Source organism: Nicotiana tabacum, chromosome 15 (genome assembly GCF_000715075.1).
Source record: "Nicotiana tabacum cultivar K326 chromosome 15, ASM71507v2, whole genome shotgun sequence".
In the NCBI taxonomy this organism is placed as follows: domain Eukaryota; kingdom Viridiplantae; phylum Streptophyta; class Magnoliopsida; order Solanales; family Solanaceae; genus Nicotiana; species Nicotiana tabacum.
In genome coordinates this window covers 54,344,716-54,366,796 of record NC_134094.1, presented here as the reverse complement: position 1 = coordinate 54,366,796, position 22,081 = coordinate 54,344,716, and the positions used below count along the sequence as shown (strand labels likewise).

General features: G+C 40.6%; 1 protein-coding gene across 1 annotated transcript; it reads right to left on the bottom strand.

Annotated features, from left to right (window-relative positions):
* Window positions 1-3,948: 3,948 nt before the first annotated feature.
* Window positions 3,949-4,272, bottom strand: LOC142169631 (uncharacterized). Its single transcript, XM_075231520.1, has one exon. The coding sequence runs from the start codon at window positions 4,270-4,272 to the stop codon at window positions 3,949-3,951; it is 324 nt and encodes a 107-aa protein (XP_075087621.1).
* Window positions 4,273-22,081: the final 17,809 nt, after the last annotated feature.

Below are 22,081 nucleotides of genomic sequence, written 5' to 3'. Positions count from 1 at the left end.
AATGTAAGGCCCTGTAAAATTTTGCAAAAGAAAATAATTTTTCGTGGTGCCGAATTGGTTTTACGTGTTGAGTATTATAGGAAATTAAAGGAAACTTTTTGGCGGAAAAGTGCATTTCTACGGTCCATTATGCGACTGCAGAATCACTCTGTGGACCGCATAATGGCCGCAGAGTGAGGCAGTTAATTGGGTCAGTTGGAAGCAATTATACGGTCGACTATGCGACCGCATAATAGTTATGCGGTGCACTATGCGACCGCAGAACAGTTATGCGGACCGCAGACTCTGGTAGATTTTTATTCATTTTGGACACCAATTATGTGACCGATATGCGGTCCGCATAACCATTATGCGGTCGCATTTGCAACCGCAAAACCTGTTCCGAAGCTTCATTTTTGGATTTTTAAAACCCGACCCTACTTCGTTAAATACATGTTTTCTGACATTTTGAGATATAATATGATATTTTAGAGTGAGAGAGAGTGCCCTAGAGTGAGAAGGTGTTCTTCAATAATGGTTCTTCAATTCTTGCTCAAGTTTTGGAAGATTAAGAAGGTAAGCTCACTAGGTCTTCATTTTAGAGGTAAGATTCTACACCCTAAACCCTAATTTTGAAATCATCTGAAAATGGGTAATTAGCAAGATAACTTTTGGGCATGAGAGTTGATTATTTTACATGCATGTGATATCAAGGCGTATAGGAAGATTGTTGAACTAAGCATGGTAATGATTGGGTTGTGGGATGATGGAATCTTCCATAAAAGGATCTTGAAACCTTGTGCACACCAAGTATTTGATAAAATGCTCAAATGAGCTAGAACCATGATCATCTTCCTAATTTTGATTTAATTGTTATATTTCTAATATAGATTGAAGTTGTTAAGAATTCCGGAATGTTTTAGAATTTAAGGAAGCTCAATTGAGGTATGTTGGCTAAACTCTTCTCTTAGAATTGAATCCCACGATATTCACGTAAATTATGTAAGTCCCGACTGATTCATTATGAAATTGGCTATTCCGAGTAAGATTGGGTTGAAAGATATATGTTCAACAAGCATCCCAAATGCTCTATTCGTGTTATGTTACCAATTGAGGATGTGTTAAAATATGGGTTGTGCATTAATAATGTTTCGACTTTAAGTCAAGTTCAAATGAAGGCTATTATGCCTCATTTTGTGAAATATATCTATGTGCATTAGACTCTAAATTGTTCACATGTGTACTACACACTTTGATTTGAATTGTGTTTGTTGTTGATGATGAGGATGATATTTGAAATTGATAAGATGAGCATGAAATACTGAATATGGCCACTAGTGCCAATGAAATGAAAAGATGTGAAAGTATTATGAAATGCAATGATTGATATAAAAAGGTTGATGTCTCAAATAAGATAGCCTAGCCAATCGGGTCTTGATCGGAAACCATGCCGCACATATGGTGGTGATTATGCTGGAAATTGTAATTGAAATTATGATTATGGTCGATGTCCCTAATGGATAGCCTGGCCGATGGGGTCGTGATCAGACTCCATGTTAAAGACGGTGGTATTGATATTGAGAGTGTTTATGGTTGATGTTTCTAATGAGATAGCCTAGCCGATCGAGTCATGATCGGACATCGTACTGAGAATACGGTGGTACTGGTATTGTGGACAATGGTATATCGATACTAAAAATCTCCCAATATGAGATATGAAAATTAATTTGAACACTGTCTTGATCCTAAAATGAGGTTTGATGTTAATTAAGGCTTTCATTGATATTATGATAATCTTGTTTGTATTATTTGTCATTCTATTGAGAGGGTGTTTAGTTATACATACTAGTGCTATTCGACAGTAAAAACGTCCCTTTTACCAGGGGTGTTGTATCTTTTGATGTATGCAGGTGGTTTCACAGCAAGAGATATTGGTCAGTGATAGCAGTGCACCTTCTTCCCAGCTAATTTGGTAAGCCCCACTTCATTCCGGGGTCATGAATCTTTTATACTTTGTGTATTCTGTTTGACGTATAGTCGGGGCCTTATTGCCGGCATTATCATTGTACACTTCTTTATCTATAGAGGCTCCATAGACATAGTGTGGGTTGTGTATTAGTGCTGGAAAAGACAAACTATGCTTTGTTATGGTTGTATTACTTGTCCATTTGAGACTTTAAAGATGGTGAAACTTATGGTAAGATATTGGTAATTCCAGACATGACGACTTTATTGTTTAATTGAGGAAAACATATATTCTCTTTATTCATGAATGAATTTGGGTAGAAGGAATCTAACAGGCTTGCTCGATTGGGTTCACTCGGTTGAGCGTTGGTCGCGCTCCTCGGTTTTAGGGCATGACACTGCGTATCTAAATGGAATCAGGTCGGGAAGTAGTTCGATTACAATAGATGCAAAATGATGAGATTAAGAATGAAATGGCCAAGTCTGACTCATGCTGCCTACGTATCCAAATGGAATCAGGCCAGAACATAGTTCAATTACAAAAGATGATTGAATCTGATGAGTATTGCCTACGTATTCCTTCCCAAGTAAATCAAGTCGGTGTATCTCCATAGCAATCCTACAAAATGATATTTGGATTTTTTGATTACAAGAGAAAGGGGGAGAGAAACCGAACCCTACGTGGGTTGCCTACGTATCCCTCCGTGGGAAGTCAGGTTGAACGTAGTTCTGTTACATCAAAATCCTAACTCTATCTGTCTTCTGGCATAATATCTCTTGATTGCGTCCGAGTTGATTGGATTTGTGCTGACTTCTTCCATCCATTTCTGCCACGATTAGAGCACCACCCGATAGCACTTGGTGAACCACATAAGGACCTTGCCAATTTGGTGCGAACATTCCTTTGGCTTCTTCCTGGTGGGAGGATTTTCTTCTAAACTAACTTCCCCAGTGTGAACTGGCGAGGCTTCACCCTTTTGTTAAATTCACTGGCCGTCCTATTCTGATATAGCTGACCATGGCATATTGCATCCATTCTCTTTCCTTCAATAAGCATGAGTTGCTCTTGTCTGGCCCATATCCACTCTTCATCGTCCAATTTGACCTCTTGGATGACTTTTAAGGTTGGTGTATCGACATCCGTGGGTATCACAGCTTCGATGCCGTATACTAACATGTACGGTGGTTCCCCAGTGGATGTTCTCATGGTGGTACGATAACCCAGTAAGGCGAAGGATATTTTCTCATGCCATCGCCTGTGATTGTCCTTATATTTTGCAGAATTCTCTTGATATTCTTGTTGGCTGCCTCGACTGCCCCATTCATTTGTGGTCTGTAGGTTGTGGAGTTGTGGTGGACAATTCTGAACTTCTCCCAGATTTCCCTTATGAGATCGCTATTGAGGTTAGTGTCATTGTCAGTGATGATTGACTCAGGTATCCCAAATCGGCAGACGGTGTTATTTCGGACAAAATCCGCCACTACCTTCTTTGTAACAGCCTTGTGGGTAGATACTTCTCCCCATTTGGTGAAGTAGTCGATGGCTACCAAGATGAAGTGGTGCCCATTTGATTTAGTAGACTCTATATGTCCAATCACGTCCATGCCCCAAGCAGCGAACGACCAAGGCGAACCCATCACATTCAACTCATTAAGCGGAACATGGATGAAATCCCCATGGATCTGGCACTGGTGACATTTCTGCACATAGGGGATACTATCACTTTCCATTGTCTTCCAAAAGTATCCAGCTCTCAGGATCTTTTTGGCTAATATGAACCCATGCATGTGGGGTCCGCACATTCCTGCATGTATTTCTTACAATAATCTGGTTGCCTCAAGGATATCTACACATCTCAACAAACACAAGTTAGGGGTCGTCCTATATAGGACTTCCCTGTTAAGGACAACGTGATTCGCCAATCTTCTGAGTGCTCGTTTCTAACTATTAGTAGCATTCTCCGGGTACTCTTTTGTTTCGAGGAATCTCTTAATATCGTCGTATCACGGTTTATTGTCTAGCTCTTCATCTACATGAAAGCAATAGGCATGTTGATCCCTGATCCCTACCTCGATAGGGTCGATGTAGTCCTTGTTTGGATGCTGAATCATGGATGATAGAATTGCAAGGGCGTCAGTGAACTCGTTCTGGATTCTGGGAATGTGCTTGAACTCAATCTTCGTGAACTTCTTGCATAACTCTTTTACACGGTGCAGGTACGAAAGGATATTGATGTTTTTGGTAGAGCACTCCCCTTGGACTTGGTGTATCAATAGATCGGAATCCCCTATGACCAAATGTTCTTTGATGTTCATGTCAACTGCCATTCTGATCCCAAGGATGCATGCTTCGTATTCAACCATATTATTGGTACAAGGGAATCTTATCTTTGCTGATGCTGGATAGTGTTATCCAGATTCCGAAATTAGGACTGCCCCAGTTCCTACTCCTTTGAAGTTCGCTGCTCCGTCGAAAAACATTCTCCATCTATGGTATGACTCTGCAATATCTTTTTCGTGATCAATAACACCTCGTCATGAAAGTACATAGCGAGCGAGTCGTAATCCCTGTCCACTGGATTCTCTGCGAGGTGGTCGGCTAAAGCTAGTCCCTTGATAGCCTTTTGGGTTATGTACATAATGTCAAATTCACTAAGGAGAATTTGCCATTTAGCTAGCTTTCCAATAGGCATCCTGAAAAATATACTTGAGAGGGTCGAGCCGAGATATAAAATGTGTAGTGTATGCTGACATGTAATTACTTAATTTCTGGGCGATCCAAGTCACAGCACAGCAAGTGCGCTCTATCAAAGTGTATATGGCATCGCATGGTCTGAACTTCTTACTTAAGTAGTAGATGGCATGCTCCTTTGTCCCAGTTTCATCATGTTGTCCCAACACACATCCGTAAGCATTATCCAAGATTGATAGATACAGCAACAATGGCTTCCCGGGCTCCGGGGGAACCAACACTGGTGGATTTGACAAATAGTCCTTAATTCAGTTGAAGGCTTTGGGACACTCTTCTGTCCACTTTGTGGCAACGTCCTTTTTTAGCAGTTTGAAAATAGGTTCACAAATTACCGTAGAATGGGCTATGAAACGACTGATGTAATTCAGTCTACCCAGGAAAACTCATCACATGTTTCTTACTCTTGGGCGATGGCAACTCCTGAATGGCCTTGATTTTAAATGGATCCAATTCTATCCCTTTTCTGCTTACGATGAAGCCTAACAATTTTTCAGCAGGGACAGCGAACGCGCATTTTGTCGGATTCAATTTCAAGTTGCCGGATTCTTTAAATTGTCCAAATGTTCTGAATATTTCATAGACTTGATGATGACTTCATCCACATATACCTCGATCTACTTGTGAATAATATCGTGAAAGAGCATCGCCATGGCCCTCATGTAAGTGGCACCAGCGTTCTTGAGGTCGAACGAAATGACTCTGTAGCAGTAAACTACCCAAGTGGTGGTGAAGGCTATCTTTTCTGCATCTTCCTGATGCATCAAGATCCGGTGGTATCTAGCGAAACAATCCACGAACAACTCCAGTTCATGCTTCACGCAGTTGTCGATGAGGATGTTGATATTTGGTAAAGGGAAGTCGTCCTTAGCGCTAGCTTTGTTGAGATCTCGATAATCCATGTATATCCTAATCTTCCTATCTTTCTTGGGTACCGGGACAATATTTCCTAACCAACTGGGATAATTGGTGATCCTTACTACATTTGCCTCTATCTTATTTGTTACTTCTTCCTTTATCCTCAGACTCATGTCGGGTTTGAATTTTCTAGGTTTATTGCATGACTGGCAGTCTGACAGGATCAGTAGGCAATCGATGCGAGCCGATGTTAGTACTTAATCTAGGCATGTCATAATATGACCATGCGAACACATCGTTGTATTGTAGGAGGAGCTCAACCAGTTCTTCCTTCTACTCTTCTTCTAGATGGATGCTGATTCGGGTTTCTTTTAAGTCTTCCTGGCTTATGAGATTGACCACTTCTGTTTCTTGAACGTTAGGCTTTTTCTTACTTTTTAGCTGTTCGATCACTTGTGGGAGATTTTCTGGCATTATACTCTCATCGTATTCCTCGTAATCTAGATCGTTTTGCTTGATGGTTTTGTTACAGGTCACAATCGCAGAATGCAGGTTTTTATCATTATGGTTATTGAAAAGAAAAACTAGGTATAAATGAAGTGATAAATAAAGTTGTAATATTTTAAGAGATCAATTCTTTTTTTTTTATTTCATCAAAATAGGAACGTCTAAGGTACAGACACAGTGTAGGCCTCAATTGATCATGCACTTTTCATAAGAAAACTTTTACATTTCCACACTACCAAGACTCCCGGCGAATCAAAGACGGGTTGGCTGTTCAATTCCGCAGTTCCTCTCCTGGTTTGGCATTCCTAATGGTCGGTGTCTTGATGTCAGTTCGTTCAAAACATGCTCTGGCACAACTCTTTTCCCGGGGCTACCGGTACAAGTTTTCCCAATCGGAGGCTGATAACCTATGCCAGCTCTTCCTTTCTTCCCCATTTGGCTCGAATGGTTCTGTAATCCCATCTGATCTGGCTCCCAGCCCGGTCCCTGGTATGTATCCATATTTCATCATCTCCCTCATGGATATCTTAGATCTATACGACTATTTTATTCCCAAGTTTTGCTTAGTCTCTTCTATTTCGGTGGTCTGCATGATTTCTACTATAGGGAAAGCAACTCTGTCTAGCTCTTCAATGAACGGGATTGCATACTCCAAATAAGCTAATTGGCCCCATTCACCGTGGACCACGATCTCTTGACAACCCCACTCAAATTTCATACGTTGGTGTAGGGTGGATGGGACGGCTCCTACCATGTGTATGTAGGGTCTTCCCAGCAGTAAGTTGTATGAAGAGAAAATATCCATCACTTGAAATAGTATGGAAAATTCAACTGGTCCGATCTGCAAAGCCAAATAAAATTTCTCCAATGACATCGTTCTACGATCCATCAAAAGCCCTTACCCTCACATGGCTTTCCTTGACTCCCCTCAGGGGGATTCCCAACTCTCGCACAGTAGAGAGCGGACAGATATCAACTCCTGATCTTCCATCAACCAGTACTCGGGACACTACCTTGTCCCCACATTGACAGTGATATGTAGAGATTCGTTTTGACTCACGCCTTCGCCAGGAAGCTCATCTCTTCGGAAAGTGATCATATTTGCTTCGACCATTTTCCCAATAGTTGCAGTCAGTTCTTCACTTGTGGTGTTTCTTGGCATACTTACCCCACTTAGTACTCTCATCAGGGGAATCCATATGACTATCGGAGCTTATCAGTAATTCCATGATTGATATTTGCACCGGAGTTTTCTTTATCTGTTCCTCCACGGAGTGTTCTTTGGTCGACATTCTCTTCCAGAATTCTGCGGCCTGGGGATGTGTTGTATTTCTTCTTTGAATCTGCTCTATTCCCAAATTCCCTCGATTTGCATCCTCAGGAGCTTAGCATCTCCTTGACCTAGTCATACCGTGGGATGTGGCAGAGTCTATCATATTTGCTTTCCCCTTTTGCTAATATGTCCATGGGACAGTTTTGTATTCCTGACCCTCTTCGTCCCCGGTGGCAACGGTAGGTTGTCGCTGATAAGTCTGAACCGTCACTGTCGATCTCAATTGTACTTTGATCATCAGAGTCCTTGAGGTGGGACCCTTATGGCCTCTACATTTCCTATCATGACAATGGTTCCTTTCAAATCATACTCTTCATCCAAGGCGATCATGTTGACCCCCTGATTCCGCTGATTTGGAAGCGAATTGCGATTCACATTGGGTGGAGCCGGGGTAAATTGAATGGCTCTGCTTTGGTCAATATTTCAATTTCATTTGTTTAGCTTAAAACAATCTTCAGTATCATGCCCAGGCACGTTTGAATGGTACACGCACCTTTTGGTTACATCAAAATACTCTGAGGGATACTCAGGAACCCTTCCTATCACTGGATGTATCAATCCTGCTCTCCTCAGTCTTTCAAACAGTTGAGCCAGAGGCTCAACAATCGGGGGTATAATTTCTCGGGCCCCTCTCTTCAAAATTTGGACGAGGGCATGGTGCATAAGTGGGTCGGTTTTGATGAGTGGTTGTTTGGACAAGAGCATATGGCCGTTTTGGATTCAGGTAGTTATGGGCTCGAGGCAGGTTATATTGAATTTGGGGGTGGTAATATGGCTGTGTGTTGTAGACTTGAGTGTAGGCGGGTGATGGCGAATGGTTGTTTGGGGAAAGAGAAGCGTTTCCATGATGTGGGCTAGGTTGATAATATGGGATGACTACTGAGACATCTTCCTTTTTCTTCTTTCTGCTACCGATTAACCCTGATTGGATTGCCTTTTTAGCTGCTTGTAGTGCAACCATGGATTGTACTTTGCCAGATTTTATGCCTTCTTCTAAGAAATCTCCCATTTTTCCCAGTTCGGTGAATTTTTGTCCCATCATACCCATCATTTTTTCATAGTATATTCCTTCATGTGCCATGATGAAATACTTAGTCAATTCTTGTCGTCCAACGGAGGGTGTGCCCTGACAGCTTGCGATCTCCATCGACGTGCATATACTTGGAATGACTCATACGGCTTCTTCTGCAGGTTTACCACTGCGAACCTGCCATGTCCTCTGGTTTTGCGCATCTTGTCGAGTATTTCACATAAGTGCATCTTTTATCAGGCTTCTTATGAACAACTTCGTCCTCAGCTTCTCATTTCTTGCCACTCCAACTAACTTGTCACAATATGCCCTTAAATGTGCACGGGGATCACCCGTCCCGTCAAAGATATCGAACTTTGAAGTCTTATACCCTGCTGCATATCCACATCCGGATGGATACACAGATCCTCATGGCGACTGATAGTATTGGTTTCCTCCCTATAAATGGCAGCTCCGTGAAACTAGTAACTTCTTCCAATGTCGGCACTAACTCACAATCAGCAAACTTGAACACCACCTTGGCCGGGTCCCAGAACTCTATCAGTAGGCGAGTAAGAACCTTGTCTGCTCAGATGTTTAGCAAAGCGGTCAGTGTCCCCAGATGTGTCCAAATTTCATCTCCGTGCTCTCGACGGATATTCTTCCACCAGTACTCCGGCTTGTGTGGTGCTACCATCACCATATTGATCTCGGGAATGTTTTTGCTGATTTTCATTTGTTAAGTAGGTAAATAAATGTTTTGGTAAGTGTTTGCTTCGGATCTTTAGGTGTCTCGTCAGGTTTGTTCGTCTTTCCACATAAGTCAAGTTTTTGGGTGCATGACCTATTGACATTAGGGTGGCTTTCATAATGGTGTGTCAAGGCTAAGGACCGACTCACCTAAGGTTTATGTAATATAACCTATGTTTGCTAGAGTGGAGTGTTTCCTACTTTGGAATTAGACTGAAGACTGTGAGAAGTTATGTTAGTTGACCTGAGAAAGCCATTCTCTGAAACTAAAGAGTTTTGAAAAGAAGGTTCGGAGGGGTGTAAAAGACAACCCTCGCGTGCCATTATGTGTGATAGTATACGGCCAAGACTCGATAGGAAGAAGTGTGATGACAGTATATATAAAGAGGTAACAGATAAGGGTGTAATAATAATAGGCATGATAATAAGCAGACGTAAGGAACAAATAAAGCAGGTAAGCACGTAATTGCAAATTAAATACAGTTAAAGCAATGTACAAACAAATCTAAGTACCAAATTCAGTCTAAGTCTGCTAAGGTCAGAACCTAAGTGTGAAGTCCCCAGCGGATTCACCATGTTGTTGCACCCTATTTTGCACTAGCCAAAATAAGATTCAACTTTTGGTTTCTCTATTGTTGATGAAAGAGAGTCGCCACCTAATATTTAAAGGTATACTAGGGTACCTGCTTAATTACTGAAGTCATGTTCTTTTATTGGTCTGCTAACTGGTAAGATTATGGGTATGGGATCTTGTTCTTCTACCTCAGGTAGCTCCATAGGACTTAGACTAGATTAAAGAGTTTGTCGTTTGTATTATGCTTAACTAGTATTAGAGAGGCATCATATTATGTATCAATTTTTAAAAACATAATACTTGAAAAAGGGTGTGCGGTTTTTAAAGGACATAGGTTTAGAAAAAAGCTTTGAAGATAATGTTATATATATACATATAATTAAAAGATTTTAGATTATTGTACATAATGCTCGTATTTATAAAACGTATGAGATGAGGTGAAGTTGTAAATACTTTGTATTTAAAAAAATATGGCTATTTGTGTAACTCTAGTGAAGTAAAATATTGTGGGAAAATAGGTCAAGATATACCTTAGTCGCTAAAATTATTTAGATCTTAGACTAAAGGAGATGTTGAAAATCTCGGTGGGCGGCAGTTCCTAACTTTAGAAAGAGTCAATTCCTTTTTGAAAGCTAGCTTTCCATTTCTTTCTGGTTTTGAAAGGGGACTGCCGGCTCTGCTAAGTATTTTTTAGGTTTAAAATCTTCAATAAAGGGTTAGCAAAACACAACAAATTAATGATGTGAGTAGCTTATGATTAGCAAATGGAGGATTAACTACTAACTAAAGAATATAGATAATGAAATATTAGTAAAGCAGAAAAGGACGAAGAATGACTTTGGTTTGGGCCTGAAAGAGGTAGGCCCAATAATCAGCGGGAAGGGACAGCAACAGCCTCCAGACTTCAAATGCAATGATGCGAGGATCGGTCTTGAGTTCTTTAAGAATTCAGTAGGCCCAACAGTTGTACGTGTTGAAAAGAAAGTGAGAAAGTCATTAGAAAACAATGTTATATACATTTATCCATACATGAAATATGCGAGAAAAGGACTTAAAAAAAATATAGCAACTAACAGTACCTAAATATTATGAAGGGTCATACTAATGGGGTGGATTTGCATAGCAAATGATTTACATTGAAAACCTTTCGTTGTCATTAAACACTAAATCGAAAAGGAGTAATGAATATCAATGGATTAAAGGCTAAGGGTAGAGTTTCACTCGAAGTCAAACCCCCTTCTGAATCCCGTGACACTTCAAAGTTCCCATGGGTCTCAAAGCCCAGGGCAGTGCTTGTACCAAGGAGAGCAGCCCAACCAAGAGTTAAACTCTACACCCAAATACCCCTAATCACTAATGACACATTGTTCCCCACAGGTTTAAGTGTCAATGAGGCACTTTTAATGTAAACCAATCATCATAGCAATGCCATACCACATAAGTATATACCCCTCTTAATAAAGCCAAACGGAATACCATGAGAAAACAAAATAGTTTATTTACACCATTATAACCATGTTTCCGAATCAAGAAAATGACTAACACATTAACAGGTCAAAAGTCTAAGTCTCAGACACACATAGAAGCAGAGACATTATCAGGTTACTATCAATGAACCAAGCACAAGAAATTAGGTATCTTGAATGTAGAGTTAGTGAATGCAAATGTATTTTCCTTTACAGCCCCTTAATTAAACCAAAGCACTGATTGTTTTAACTCAAGTCTGGTTTTAACACACACAAGTTATTGAGACTACTGGAAGCTTTGAAAGTAACAACCAAGGATTTCAAACAAATAGTCATAGTCAGATACTGTTAGAGATACCAAAATACACTTGGAGTTTCAATCAAGACTACTAGTTTACAAATTTAAATAGAACTCCGAAGAATTCTTGACAGAAACTCATGCCACCAGTCTTTCTAAGAATGTTAACCCTTATTAAGAATAAGCGGACTGCTATGTTCAAGCAAGAACAACAGGAGGTTTACCCTAGAGTTCTAAAACTAAATTCAATTCACTTAAAGGGAAGAGAGAAATTGATGTAGTTTTAAAATAGTGCAGACATACACGATATCATGAAAAACACACAGAAACATTTAGGAACCACAATGAACCTAAGATCACAAGAAGGAACATATACAAAGGAACTTAGCAGAGGTTGCAAACTAGATCATGACTCATATTAGATGTTGTTTCTAGCTTCATTTAGGATCCTCTCAAAGAGCATCTGTAGAACTACTTGTCTTGGATAACAGGCCAGTATTACCTAAGGCATATGACATGGCTACATTCTTTTCAAAGAGCCCTACATTTTACATTCATGCTATCCTTATTTTAGGGTTAAAGCATACTGCAATATTCAGGCAAAGCAGACAATCTAAAAGTTTTTCATTAGTTCTAATAGTGGATTACAGTAGACCCAAACAAACTTAGAAGGTTTTAATGGTGCCGTATCCACAAGCATGGATATAGAGGACAAAAGAGATGTACACAAAATTTCCATTCAAGTTATACATAGGATGTTGCAGCCAATGCTTTTATCAAATAGCATGTTTAACTTCACTGTACAGACTAGGGAGTGGTAGTTTAAACATGATGGAATTCATTTAAACTTGCTGATACAATAATTGATACTCAGCCACAGAAGGTATGATTTGTATCCTAATTCATAAGAGATGACTTAATCGTGACAGAGCACATACAAAAATAGTCACTAAGGTTCATCCGAGTTTGTATGGTTGCCTTCATGAGGATGTTTCATATGATAAGGCTTGCAGATATGATTATCAGTTAAGTATAAACACAAAACTTTAACAATAATGACTCAAAGACTGCTCGAGATTATCAAACACTTATGTCTAGAAGGAAAGCACTTTAAACATTTAAACATAACATACTTCAACTCATTAGTAAAGGATTAAACCTTGAGCATTCATATCCCTCTTAGTTAAAATCATTAAATAACAACGTCAAGTATAGAATAACGGACCACATTAAACAGGAATGGTATAATAGACATGAAGATCGCAACAGAACATTTAGAGATACGTACCTCAAAGAAGCTAGATCGTTAATCTAAAATGACCTTCTCGAGTGAAACAACCTCCGGACGGCTCTAATCTAGCCAAAATAACTTTAAATAATAAAAAAAACTCATAGGAAACAATTCCGGATAATTAAGCTTCAATAATTAACAAGAACTAAAAACTCAACCCTCGGGACTGCAACTCGGAACCCAATAAAATTCACAAACCCGAACACCCATTCCAATACGTGTTCAACCATACCAAAATTATCAATTTCCAACATCACTTCGTCCTTTCAAATCATCATTTTACATTTTGAAAGACTTATACAAATATTTCCCAAATTTCAATTTAATTCACTAATTAAATGATGAAGATAACAATTGATTCATGAAATATAATAAGATGCGGGTAAATAAAACTTACCCTGATGAATTTCATGATATACCCACAAAATATCTCCTAAAACTGAGGTCTACAACTAAAAATATGGAAACAATGGCAGACCCTCGAATATAACCTCTCTACTCAGCACTTTCCGCATTTGTGGATAATAGGTCGCTTTTGTGACTAAAATGTCGCTTATGCGGATGATCACTATATTGCACTGCCTTCATTTCTGCAAGACTAGGCACCGCACCTGCGATGGTGCAAGTGCACAAGGATTCTCGCTTCTGCGAGCACACACACGACTGCCATTTTCCGCTTCTGCGTCTTCATCTCCGCATCCGCGATCACGCAGGTGCAGAAAATACTTTGCACCTGTGACACTGCCCAGTTTTTCCCCTTTCTCTTATGCGATCATTGCCTCGCCTATGTGGTGGTGCACCTACGACCAAATGCATCGCAGGTGCGACGACACCAGTCCAGAACCCCTCAGCATTTGTTAAATCAAAAAATCTGATCTGTTATCCATCCGAAATCCACCCGAAGCCCCCGGGACCTCAACCAAATATACCAACACATACTAAAACACGATACGAACTTAGTCGAGGCCTCAAATCACATCAAACAACGTCGAAATTACGAACCTCACCACGAATCGAACTTATGAAATTCCAAATCTTCCAACTTCTAAAACTCATGCCGAAACATACCAAATCAACCAGGAATGACATCAAATTTTGCATGCAAGTTCCAAATGACATAACTGAGCAAATCCAACTCTTAGAATCGGAATTTGAGCCCGATATCAATAAAGTCAACTCTCGGTCAAACCTCTAAACCTTCCAGAACTTCAACTTTCCAATTTTTGCTGAAATGCTTCACTCTACGGACCTCCAAATCAAAATCCAGATGCACGCCCTAAGTCCAAAATAACCATACAGATCTATTAGAATCATCAAAACACCATTTAGGAGTCGTCTACATAAAAGTCAAAACTCTGGTCAACTCTTACCACTTGAGCTACTAAAGCAAGAATCCTTTTTCCAAATCGACCCCGAATCATCCAAAACATCGAACTCGACCACACACGTAAGTCATAACACATAATACGCAGCTCCTCGAGACCTTAAGCCGCCAAACGAGACGCTAATTCTCAAAATGACCGGTCGGGTTGTTATATTCTCCCCCTCTTAAACAAATGTTCGTCCTCGAACGTGCCTAGAATCATTGCGAAGTTATCAAATCACTGAATGTACTCATCATACCTATACTCACGGGTGATCCCACGTCACCCCAATCCACATAGGCCTGACAACACCATCTTAAATGAAAATTATTCCTTCCACCTACACTAATAAACCTTAGAATCAAATTTCTCACCACCCAATCATTTCCAAGAGACCCAATCCCTTTATGAACACACGGTTTCAACCTCAACCAGCTGTAACAACTTATGCCTACACCCACACGGTACAACCACCCGACGTAATACCTCACACATATGCCCATAACAATAACTCTGGCCATAATAGCTACCTAAAATCAAATGCAGCACCGACGAGTACCCTTATCACAACTAAAACCTCGTCCCAGACCTCCACAACATCGAAAACGATGTAAGAAACATGAAGATTCCATGACTATTCACTCAAATTAAGAAGTCATACCCAACATCACTTGGGCACATACCTCGCAAGTTAAAACTCACTAAGCACATCACGAATATGACTGAATATACAAGGAAATACATGAAAGACCTATCAAACAAGCCCGACAGGCATCACTCCCTATCAGTACCATACTACGAATCTATTTAACAAGGGAGAATTAAAACACATGAACTAATCGCAAGAATCTAATCCTGATATAACTCCACCGCGACATACAGCCCGGTTCAAACACATCAAATCACATGAAACCGCGAGGGTCACCCTCAACTTTGAATCACAAGTAGAATACACACCGTACAAACTGAAACCTTCCACTAATTTATTTCCACCAACAAAATCACAACACATACTGAACTCCCACACCAGTAGAGCATCTAAATCACAAATCGAAACCAACCACCCAGAAATCACATGAAACCTACCATAATTGGTAATAAAAAGTCACCTCTACTCTCCTAGCTCCCAGTAATGAATTAAAACAACACGATAGACACAAGCTGCCACTATAGAATCTCCCAACAGGAGTAAACAAATAAGCAAAGTACCAAATCACGAAACTGAACCATATAAGAAGCAAGATAGGAGGACTCACCTCGATAAGCAGAAATAAAACAAAATACGAATGATGCTCCTACATAAATCGAAACCATACCTGTATGACATCATCTGGTGCAGCAGCCTCAACCCTACCATAGAAAACACATCAATGGGCCGGGCCTTCCCCTCTTGGGTACCCTCTACTCGCCTGACCTGCACCCCAAGCTAGTGGTGCAGGGATATCAGCAACTGGAGTAGAACTCATAGCCTTAATACCCCGCCTAGACATATCTGTCCGGTGTCTGGGACAATCTCTCATCATGTGGCTGGTATCTCCACACTTAAGGCAACATCTCCGCTGACGTGGCTGTGGAAGTTGTCCGACACAGGGACCCTGATTCCCATGGGTACTTGAAACACCGTGCGAAGCCTGAAGTGCAAAATGAATTGGATGACCCAAAAACCTCTACCATGTCGTACCCTTCCTAAAAAATAGGGGACCAATAGGTATCTCCGGTCTACGAGGACTCTTAGCCTTCCCGACCCCGCATGTCCTCTCCCTCCTAATCCCACATGCCCTCTAATCGGTGAGAGATCTTTATCACCTAATAAACTTGGCATCTTGTGCCCCCATTACAACTCATAATCGCATGGATGACTCTCGTGCCAATAGAACAATTCTCACACATAAGGCAAATAGACAAGAGTACATATAATGGTCAATAACGTCAAGATTCATATTCAAAAACCGATATAGGGGATTTAATTATGTGTATGCTTGTTCAAGTGTTCTACCACAATTCAAGTCAACAAATAAGAATAGAGACAAAGAATTGCACAAAAGAAACGATCACCATGAAATGTACAGCGTAATAAAAGCAACAATGAAGTTGAAGTAACGACTAGCACGACAAGACTAGATACATAGAACTAAGCAAGTAGTGCAACACGGAGGAAGACAATTAATAGTATGCTAAGGAGGCAACAATCTAAGACAAGTACAAAAGAATGGGGAAATGACAACAAGAGCCCTACCGAGGTACGACCTCCTAGTCTCAAATCATAAAATGAATCACAAACTTTCCTTATATCACCGTAGGAGCCTTTATATTTAATTTATGAAAATTATTTTTCCCAAAATAGCATCGCGCGTTTTAGCCCACCTTGTGACACCGCATGGCTTCTAGTTGTTCCCCTACTAGCCACGTGTTTTAAGCCCACCTTATCTCACCACATGTATTTCAACACCCAGACCTTATACCAGTGCATCCGTATCAATAACTATAACAGCACGGTAGAAACCTCGTGCAAACATCATAATAACAGCACGGCAGAAACCTTGTGCAACAACATAGAAACAGCACGGCAGAAAACCTCGTTCAAACAACATAACAATTCTCTCAACAATAACACATGTGCCAAAACATAACAACTCAAATAAATGACTTTCACAATAGGTTCCCACGTGCCACAACATTTCCTCAAATAAACTCAATATCACATTAACGCATAGCACTTAGTCGGATCAACAACACTAAGTACAACAACAACAAAAACAATAACACGAGAATACGACAAGTAAATCAAACAAGAACTTCAGAACACAAAGAAATGGAAGAACGTACCCACAAAGAAAGACACAACATGGGAAATAATAGTCTTAACAAGAATAGTTCAACAAGGGAGAGGTAATGTATAACAATGATTCCACGAAAGTACAATTCGATAACAAGAGAGATAGCATACATCAATGACCCTAAATAAGAATACGTCAACAATGAAAGGGATAACAAACTTCAATTCAGGATAAGCAATTACGGAATAGATAATAATTGTTTCAATTAAGGTTAAGCAATTATGGGAAGGATATCATGACAGGAAAAGAGGCAACAATTTCAGTAAAGCCACATAAGAGATAAGTCGTCAATAAGGGTAGGATGTGAAGCAATTAATTCCAATTAAGATGTGTAAGGGTGAATTTAGTAAATGGGGGATTTAACATGACAAACAACTTAATATCGAATGAACATAAGAACCTAAGAGCACTGAATAGTCAAATTTCCACAAATACGCTAGAGCACGTACTCGTCATCTCGCGTACACGGCCTCCACATGACTCAATTAGCACAAATGACTCAAATCCTAAGGGGTAGTTCCCCCCCCCCCCACAATGTTAGAAAAGATACTTACCTCGAAGAAGCTAGACCGTTACTCTAAAATGACCTTCTCGAGTGAAACAACCTTCGGACGGCTCATTCTGGATAATAAAGCTTAAATAATTAACAGGAACTAAAAAGTCAACCCTCGGGACTACAACTCGGAACCCAATAAAATTCAAAAAACCCGAACACCCATTCCGATACGAGTTCAACCATACCAAAATTATCAATTTCCAACATCACTTCGTCCTTCAAATAATCATTTTACATTTTGAAAGATTTATACATTTTTTCCCCAAATTCCAACTTAATTAACTAATTAAATGATAAAGATAACAATGGATTCATGAAATATAATAAGATATGGGTATATAACACTTATCCCGATGAATTTGTTGAAATACCCACAAAACATCTCCTAAAACTGAGGTCTTCAACTAAAAATATGGAAAAAATGGGAAACCCTCGAATATAACCTCTCTGCCCAGCACTTTCTGCATTTGCGGACAATAGCTCGCTTTTGTGACTAAAATATCACTTATGCAGATGATCACTATATTGCACTGCCTTCACTTCTGCGAGCCTAGGCACCGCACCTGCGATGGCACAACTGCGCAAGGATTCTCGTTTCTGCGAGCACACACACGACTTCTAGCTTCCGCTTCTACGTCTTCATCTCCGCGTCCGCGATCACGCAGGTGCGGAAAATACTTCACACCTATGACACTGCCCAGTCCTTCCCCTTTCTCTTCTGCGATCACTGCCTTGCCTATGTGGTCGTGCACCTTCGACCAAATCCATTGCACGTGCGACGACACCAGTCCAGAACGCCTCACCATTTGTTAAGTCAACAAATCTGATCCGTTATCCATCCGAAATCCACTCGAGGTCCCCGGGACCTCAGTCAAATATACCAACACATACTAAAACACTATATGAACTTAGTCGAGGCCTCAAATCACATCAAATAACGTCAAAATTATGAACCGCACCTCAAATCGAACTTATGAAATTCAAAATCTTCCAACTTCCAAAACTCGTGCCGAAACTTACCAAATCAACCAGGAATGATGTCAAATTTTGCATGCAAGTTCCAAATGACATAATGAAGCAAATCCAACTCTTGAAATTTGAATCTGAGCCCGATATCCATTTCGGAGTTGTTAACACAAAAGTCAAAACTCCGGTCAACTCTTACTGTTTGAGCTTCTAAAGCGAGAATCCTTCTTCCAAATCGACCCCGCATCATCCAAACACAAAACTCGACAACACACACAAGTCATAACACATAATACGCAGCTCCTCGAGACCTTAAGCCGCCAAATAAGACGCTAATTCTCAAAATGACCGGTCGGGTTGTTACATTCTACCCCTTTTAAACAAACGTTCGTCCTTGAACGTGCCAAGAATCGTTCTGAAGTTATCAAATCACTGAATGTACTCATCATCCTATACTCGTGGGTGATCCCACGTCACCCCAATCCACATAGGCCTGACAAATCTATCTTAAATGAAAATTATTCCTTCCACCCACACTAGTAAACCTTAGAATCAAATTTCTCACCATCCAATCATTTCCAAGAGACCCGATCCCCATATTAACACACAGTATTAGCATCAACCAGTTATAAAAACTCATGCATACACCCACACGGTACAACCACCTGACGTAATACCTCACACATATGCCCATAACAATAACTCTGGCCATAATAGCTGCCCAAAATCAAATGCAGCACCGAAGAGTACCCTCATCACAGATAAAACCTCATCCCAGACCTCCACAACACCGACAACTATGTAAGAAACATGAAGATGCCATGACTATTCACTCAAATCAAGAAGTCACACCCAACACCACCTGGGCACACACCTCGCAAGTTAAAACCCACTAAGCACAGCACAAATATGACTGAATATACAAGGAATTACTTGAAAGAACTATCAAACAAGCCCGACAGGCATCACTCCCTATCAGTACCATACTATGAATCTATTTAACAAGGGAGAATTAAAACTTATGAACTAATCGCAAGAATCTAATCCTAATATAACTCCACAACGACATGCAGCCCAGTTCAAACACATCAAATCACATGAAAAAGCAAGGGTCTCACCCTCAAATCTAAATCAAAAGTCGAATACACACCATACAAACTGAAACCTTCCACTAATTCATTTCCGCCAGAGAAATCATAATACATACTGAAATCCCACACCAGTAGATCATCTAAATCACAAATCGAAACCAACTACCCAGAAATCACTTCAAAACCTACCGTAATGGGTAATCGAAAGTCACCTCTACTCTTATAGCTCTAGTAATGAATTAAAACAACACGATAGATACGGGCTACCACTATAGAATCTACCAACAGGGGTAAACACATAAGCAGAGTACCAAATCACAAAACTCACCCATATGTGAAGCAAGATATGAGGACTCACCCATAAACAAAATACGAATGATGCTCTTACATAAATCGAAAGCATACCTGTACGACATCATCTGGTGCAGCAGCCTCAGCCTTACCGTAGAAAATACATCAACGGGTCGGGCCTTCCCCTCTTGGGTACCCTCTACTCGCCTGACCTGCACCCCAAGCTGGCTGTGTAGGAATATCAGCAACTGGAGTAGAACTCATAGCCTTAATACCTCACTTTGACACAACTGTCCGGAGTCTGGGACAATCTCTCACCATATGGCTGGTATCTCCACACTTAAGGCAACCTCTTCGCTGACATGGCTATGGAAGTTATCCGGCACGGGTACCTTGAGACCCAAGGGTACCTAAAACACCGTATGAAAGCTGAAGTGCAAACTGAACTGGCTGACCTACAAAACCTCTACCATGCCGTACCCTACCTAAAAAAATAGTGGACCAATAGGTCTCTTCGGTCTACGAGGCATGTTAGCCTTCCTGACCCCGCATGACCTCTCCCTCCTAGTCCCATATGCCCTCCAATCAGCGAGAGGTCTCTATCACCTATTGAAATGGAAGATCCGACTCCAACTCCAGAGCCATGCTGAACTGGATATCACGAATGAGGCCCCTAATAAACCTGCTGACTCTCTCTCTAACTGTAGAAACCAAAGTAAGTGCAAGTCTGGACAATTCATTGAATATAACGGCATACTCTGACATTGACATAGCCTTGGCGCAACTACTCAAACTCCACGTGCCATGCATCTCAAAGGGTCTGGGGAACAAACTCTCTCAAGAACATTCCGAAAAATAGAACCCATGAAAGTGAAGCTGCATCGGCCGGGCTACCCAATTCATACGCTCGCCACTACCGATTTGCCGCTCCCTTAAGCTGGACCGTAGTAAAAGTGACCCCACTCATCTCCATAATACCCATAGTGTGTATAATATGGTAGCACACTCCCTTAGAACCCATAAGGTCATTTTGCGGTCAACCATGCGAACGCATAATCATTTTGTGGGCCACACATATGTCACAGAACCAGCATCAAGATTGAATATGGCACCGATGTTGACTCTACCAGAGCGTACGGATGGGTTTTTAGCATATTTTGATGCTTCAAGAATCGAACTAGGGTGTGTATTGATGCAACATGGCAAGGTGATCACTTATGCTTCTAGGCAACTCAATAATCATGAGAAGAACTATCCAACACATGACTTATAGCTCACAGCGGTGGTTTTTGCATTAAAGATTTGGTGTCATTATTTGTATGGGATCCATGTGGATGTATTTATGGACCATAAAAGCCTTTAAATATATTTTCAATTAGAAGGAATTGTATATGAGGCAGAGAAGATGGCTTGAGTTACTCAAAGACTACGATATTGATATTCTCTATCATCTAGGAGAAGATAATGTTGTGGCAGATGCTCTTAGACAGAAATCTATGGGTAGTCTAGCTTACTTGGAGTCATATAAAAGGCTGTTGGGAAAGGAAGTTCATCGGTTAGCTAGTATGGAGGTTCGTCTTACGAACTCTAATTAAGGATAGGTAATTGTGCAAAATAGGGATCCCATTAGGTTGTTCGAGATTGGGGAAGCGGAGTTGACAGGGCCATACCTCGTGCATCAGGCTATGGAGAAGGTTAAGATCATTAAGGAAGGTTTGAAAAATGACCAGAATCATCAAAAGTCCTATTCGGATGTGCGTCGCAGGGATTTGGAGTTCCAAGAGGATGATTGGGTATTATTGAAGGTTTCCCCCATAAAGGATATAATGCAGTTTGGTAAGAAGGAAACATTGTGTCCGAGGTATGTCGAACCGCACATAATCATTCAAAGGATTGGTCAGGTGGCTTATAGGCTTGAACTACCTCCAGAGATGTCTTTAGTTCACCCGATGCTTCATGTATCCATGTTGAATAAGGTGGTTGGAGATCTGCCGCTTATTGTTCCGGTTGAGACTATTGAGGTTAATGAGGAATTCACTTATGAAGAGATTCCAGTATCCATTCTTGATAGGCAGGTCCGAAAGTTGAGAAATAAAGAGATTGCCTCCGTGAAAGAGTTATAGCGAAACCAACAGGTTGAAGAGGCCACCTAGGAAGCCGAGAAAGAGATGAAGAAGAAGTATCCTCATTTGTTCCA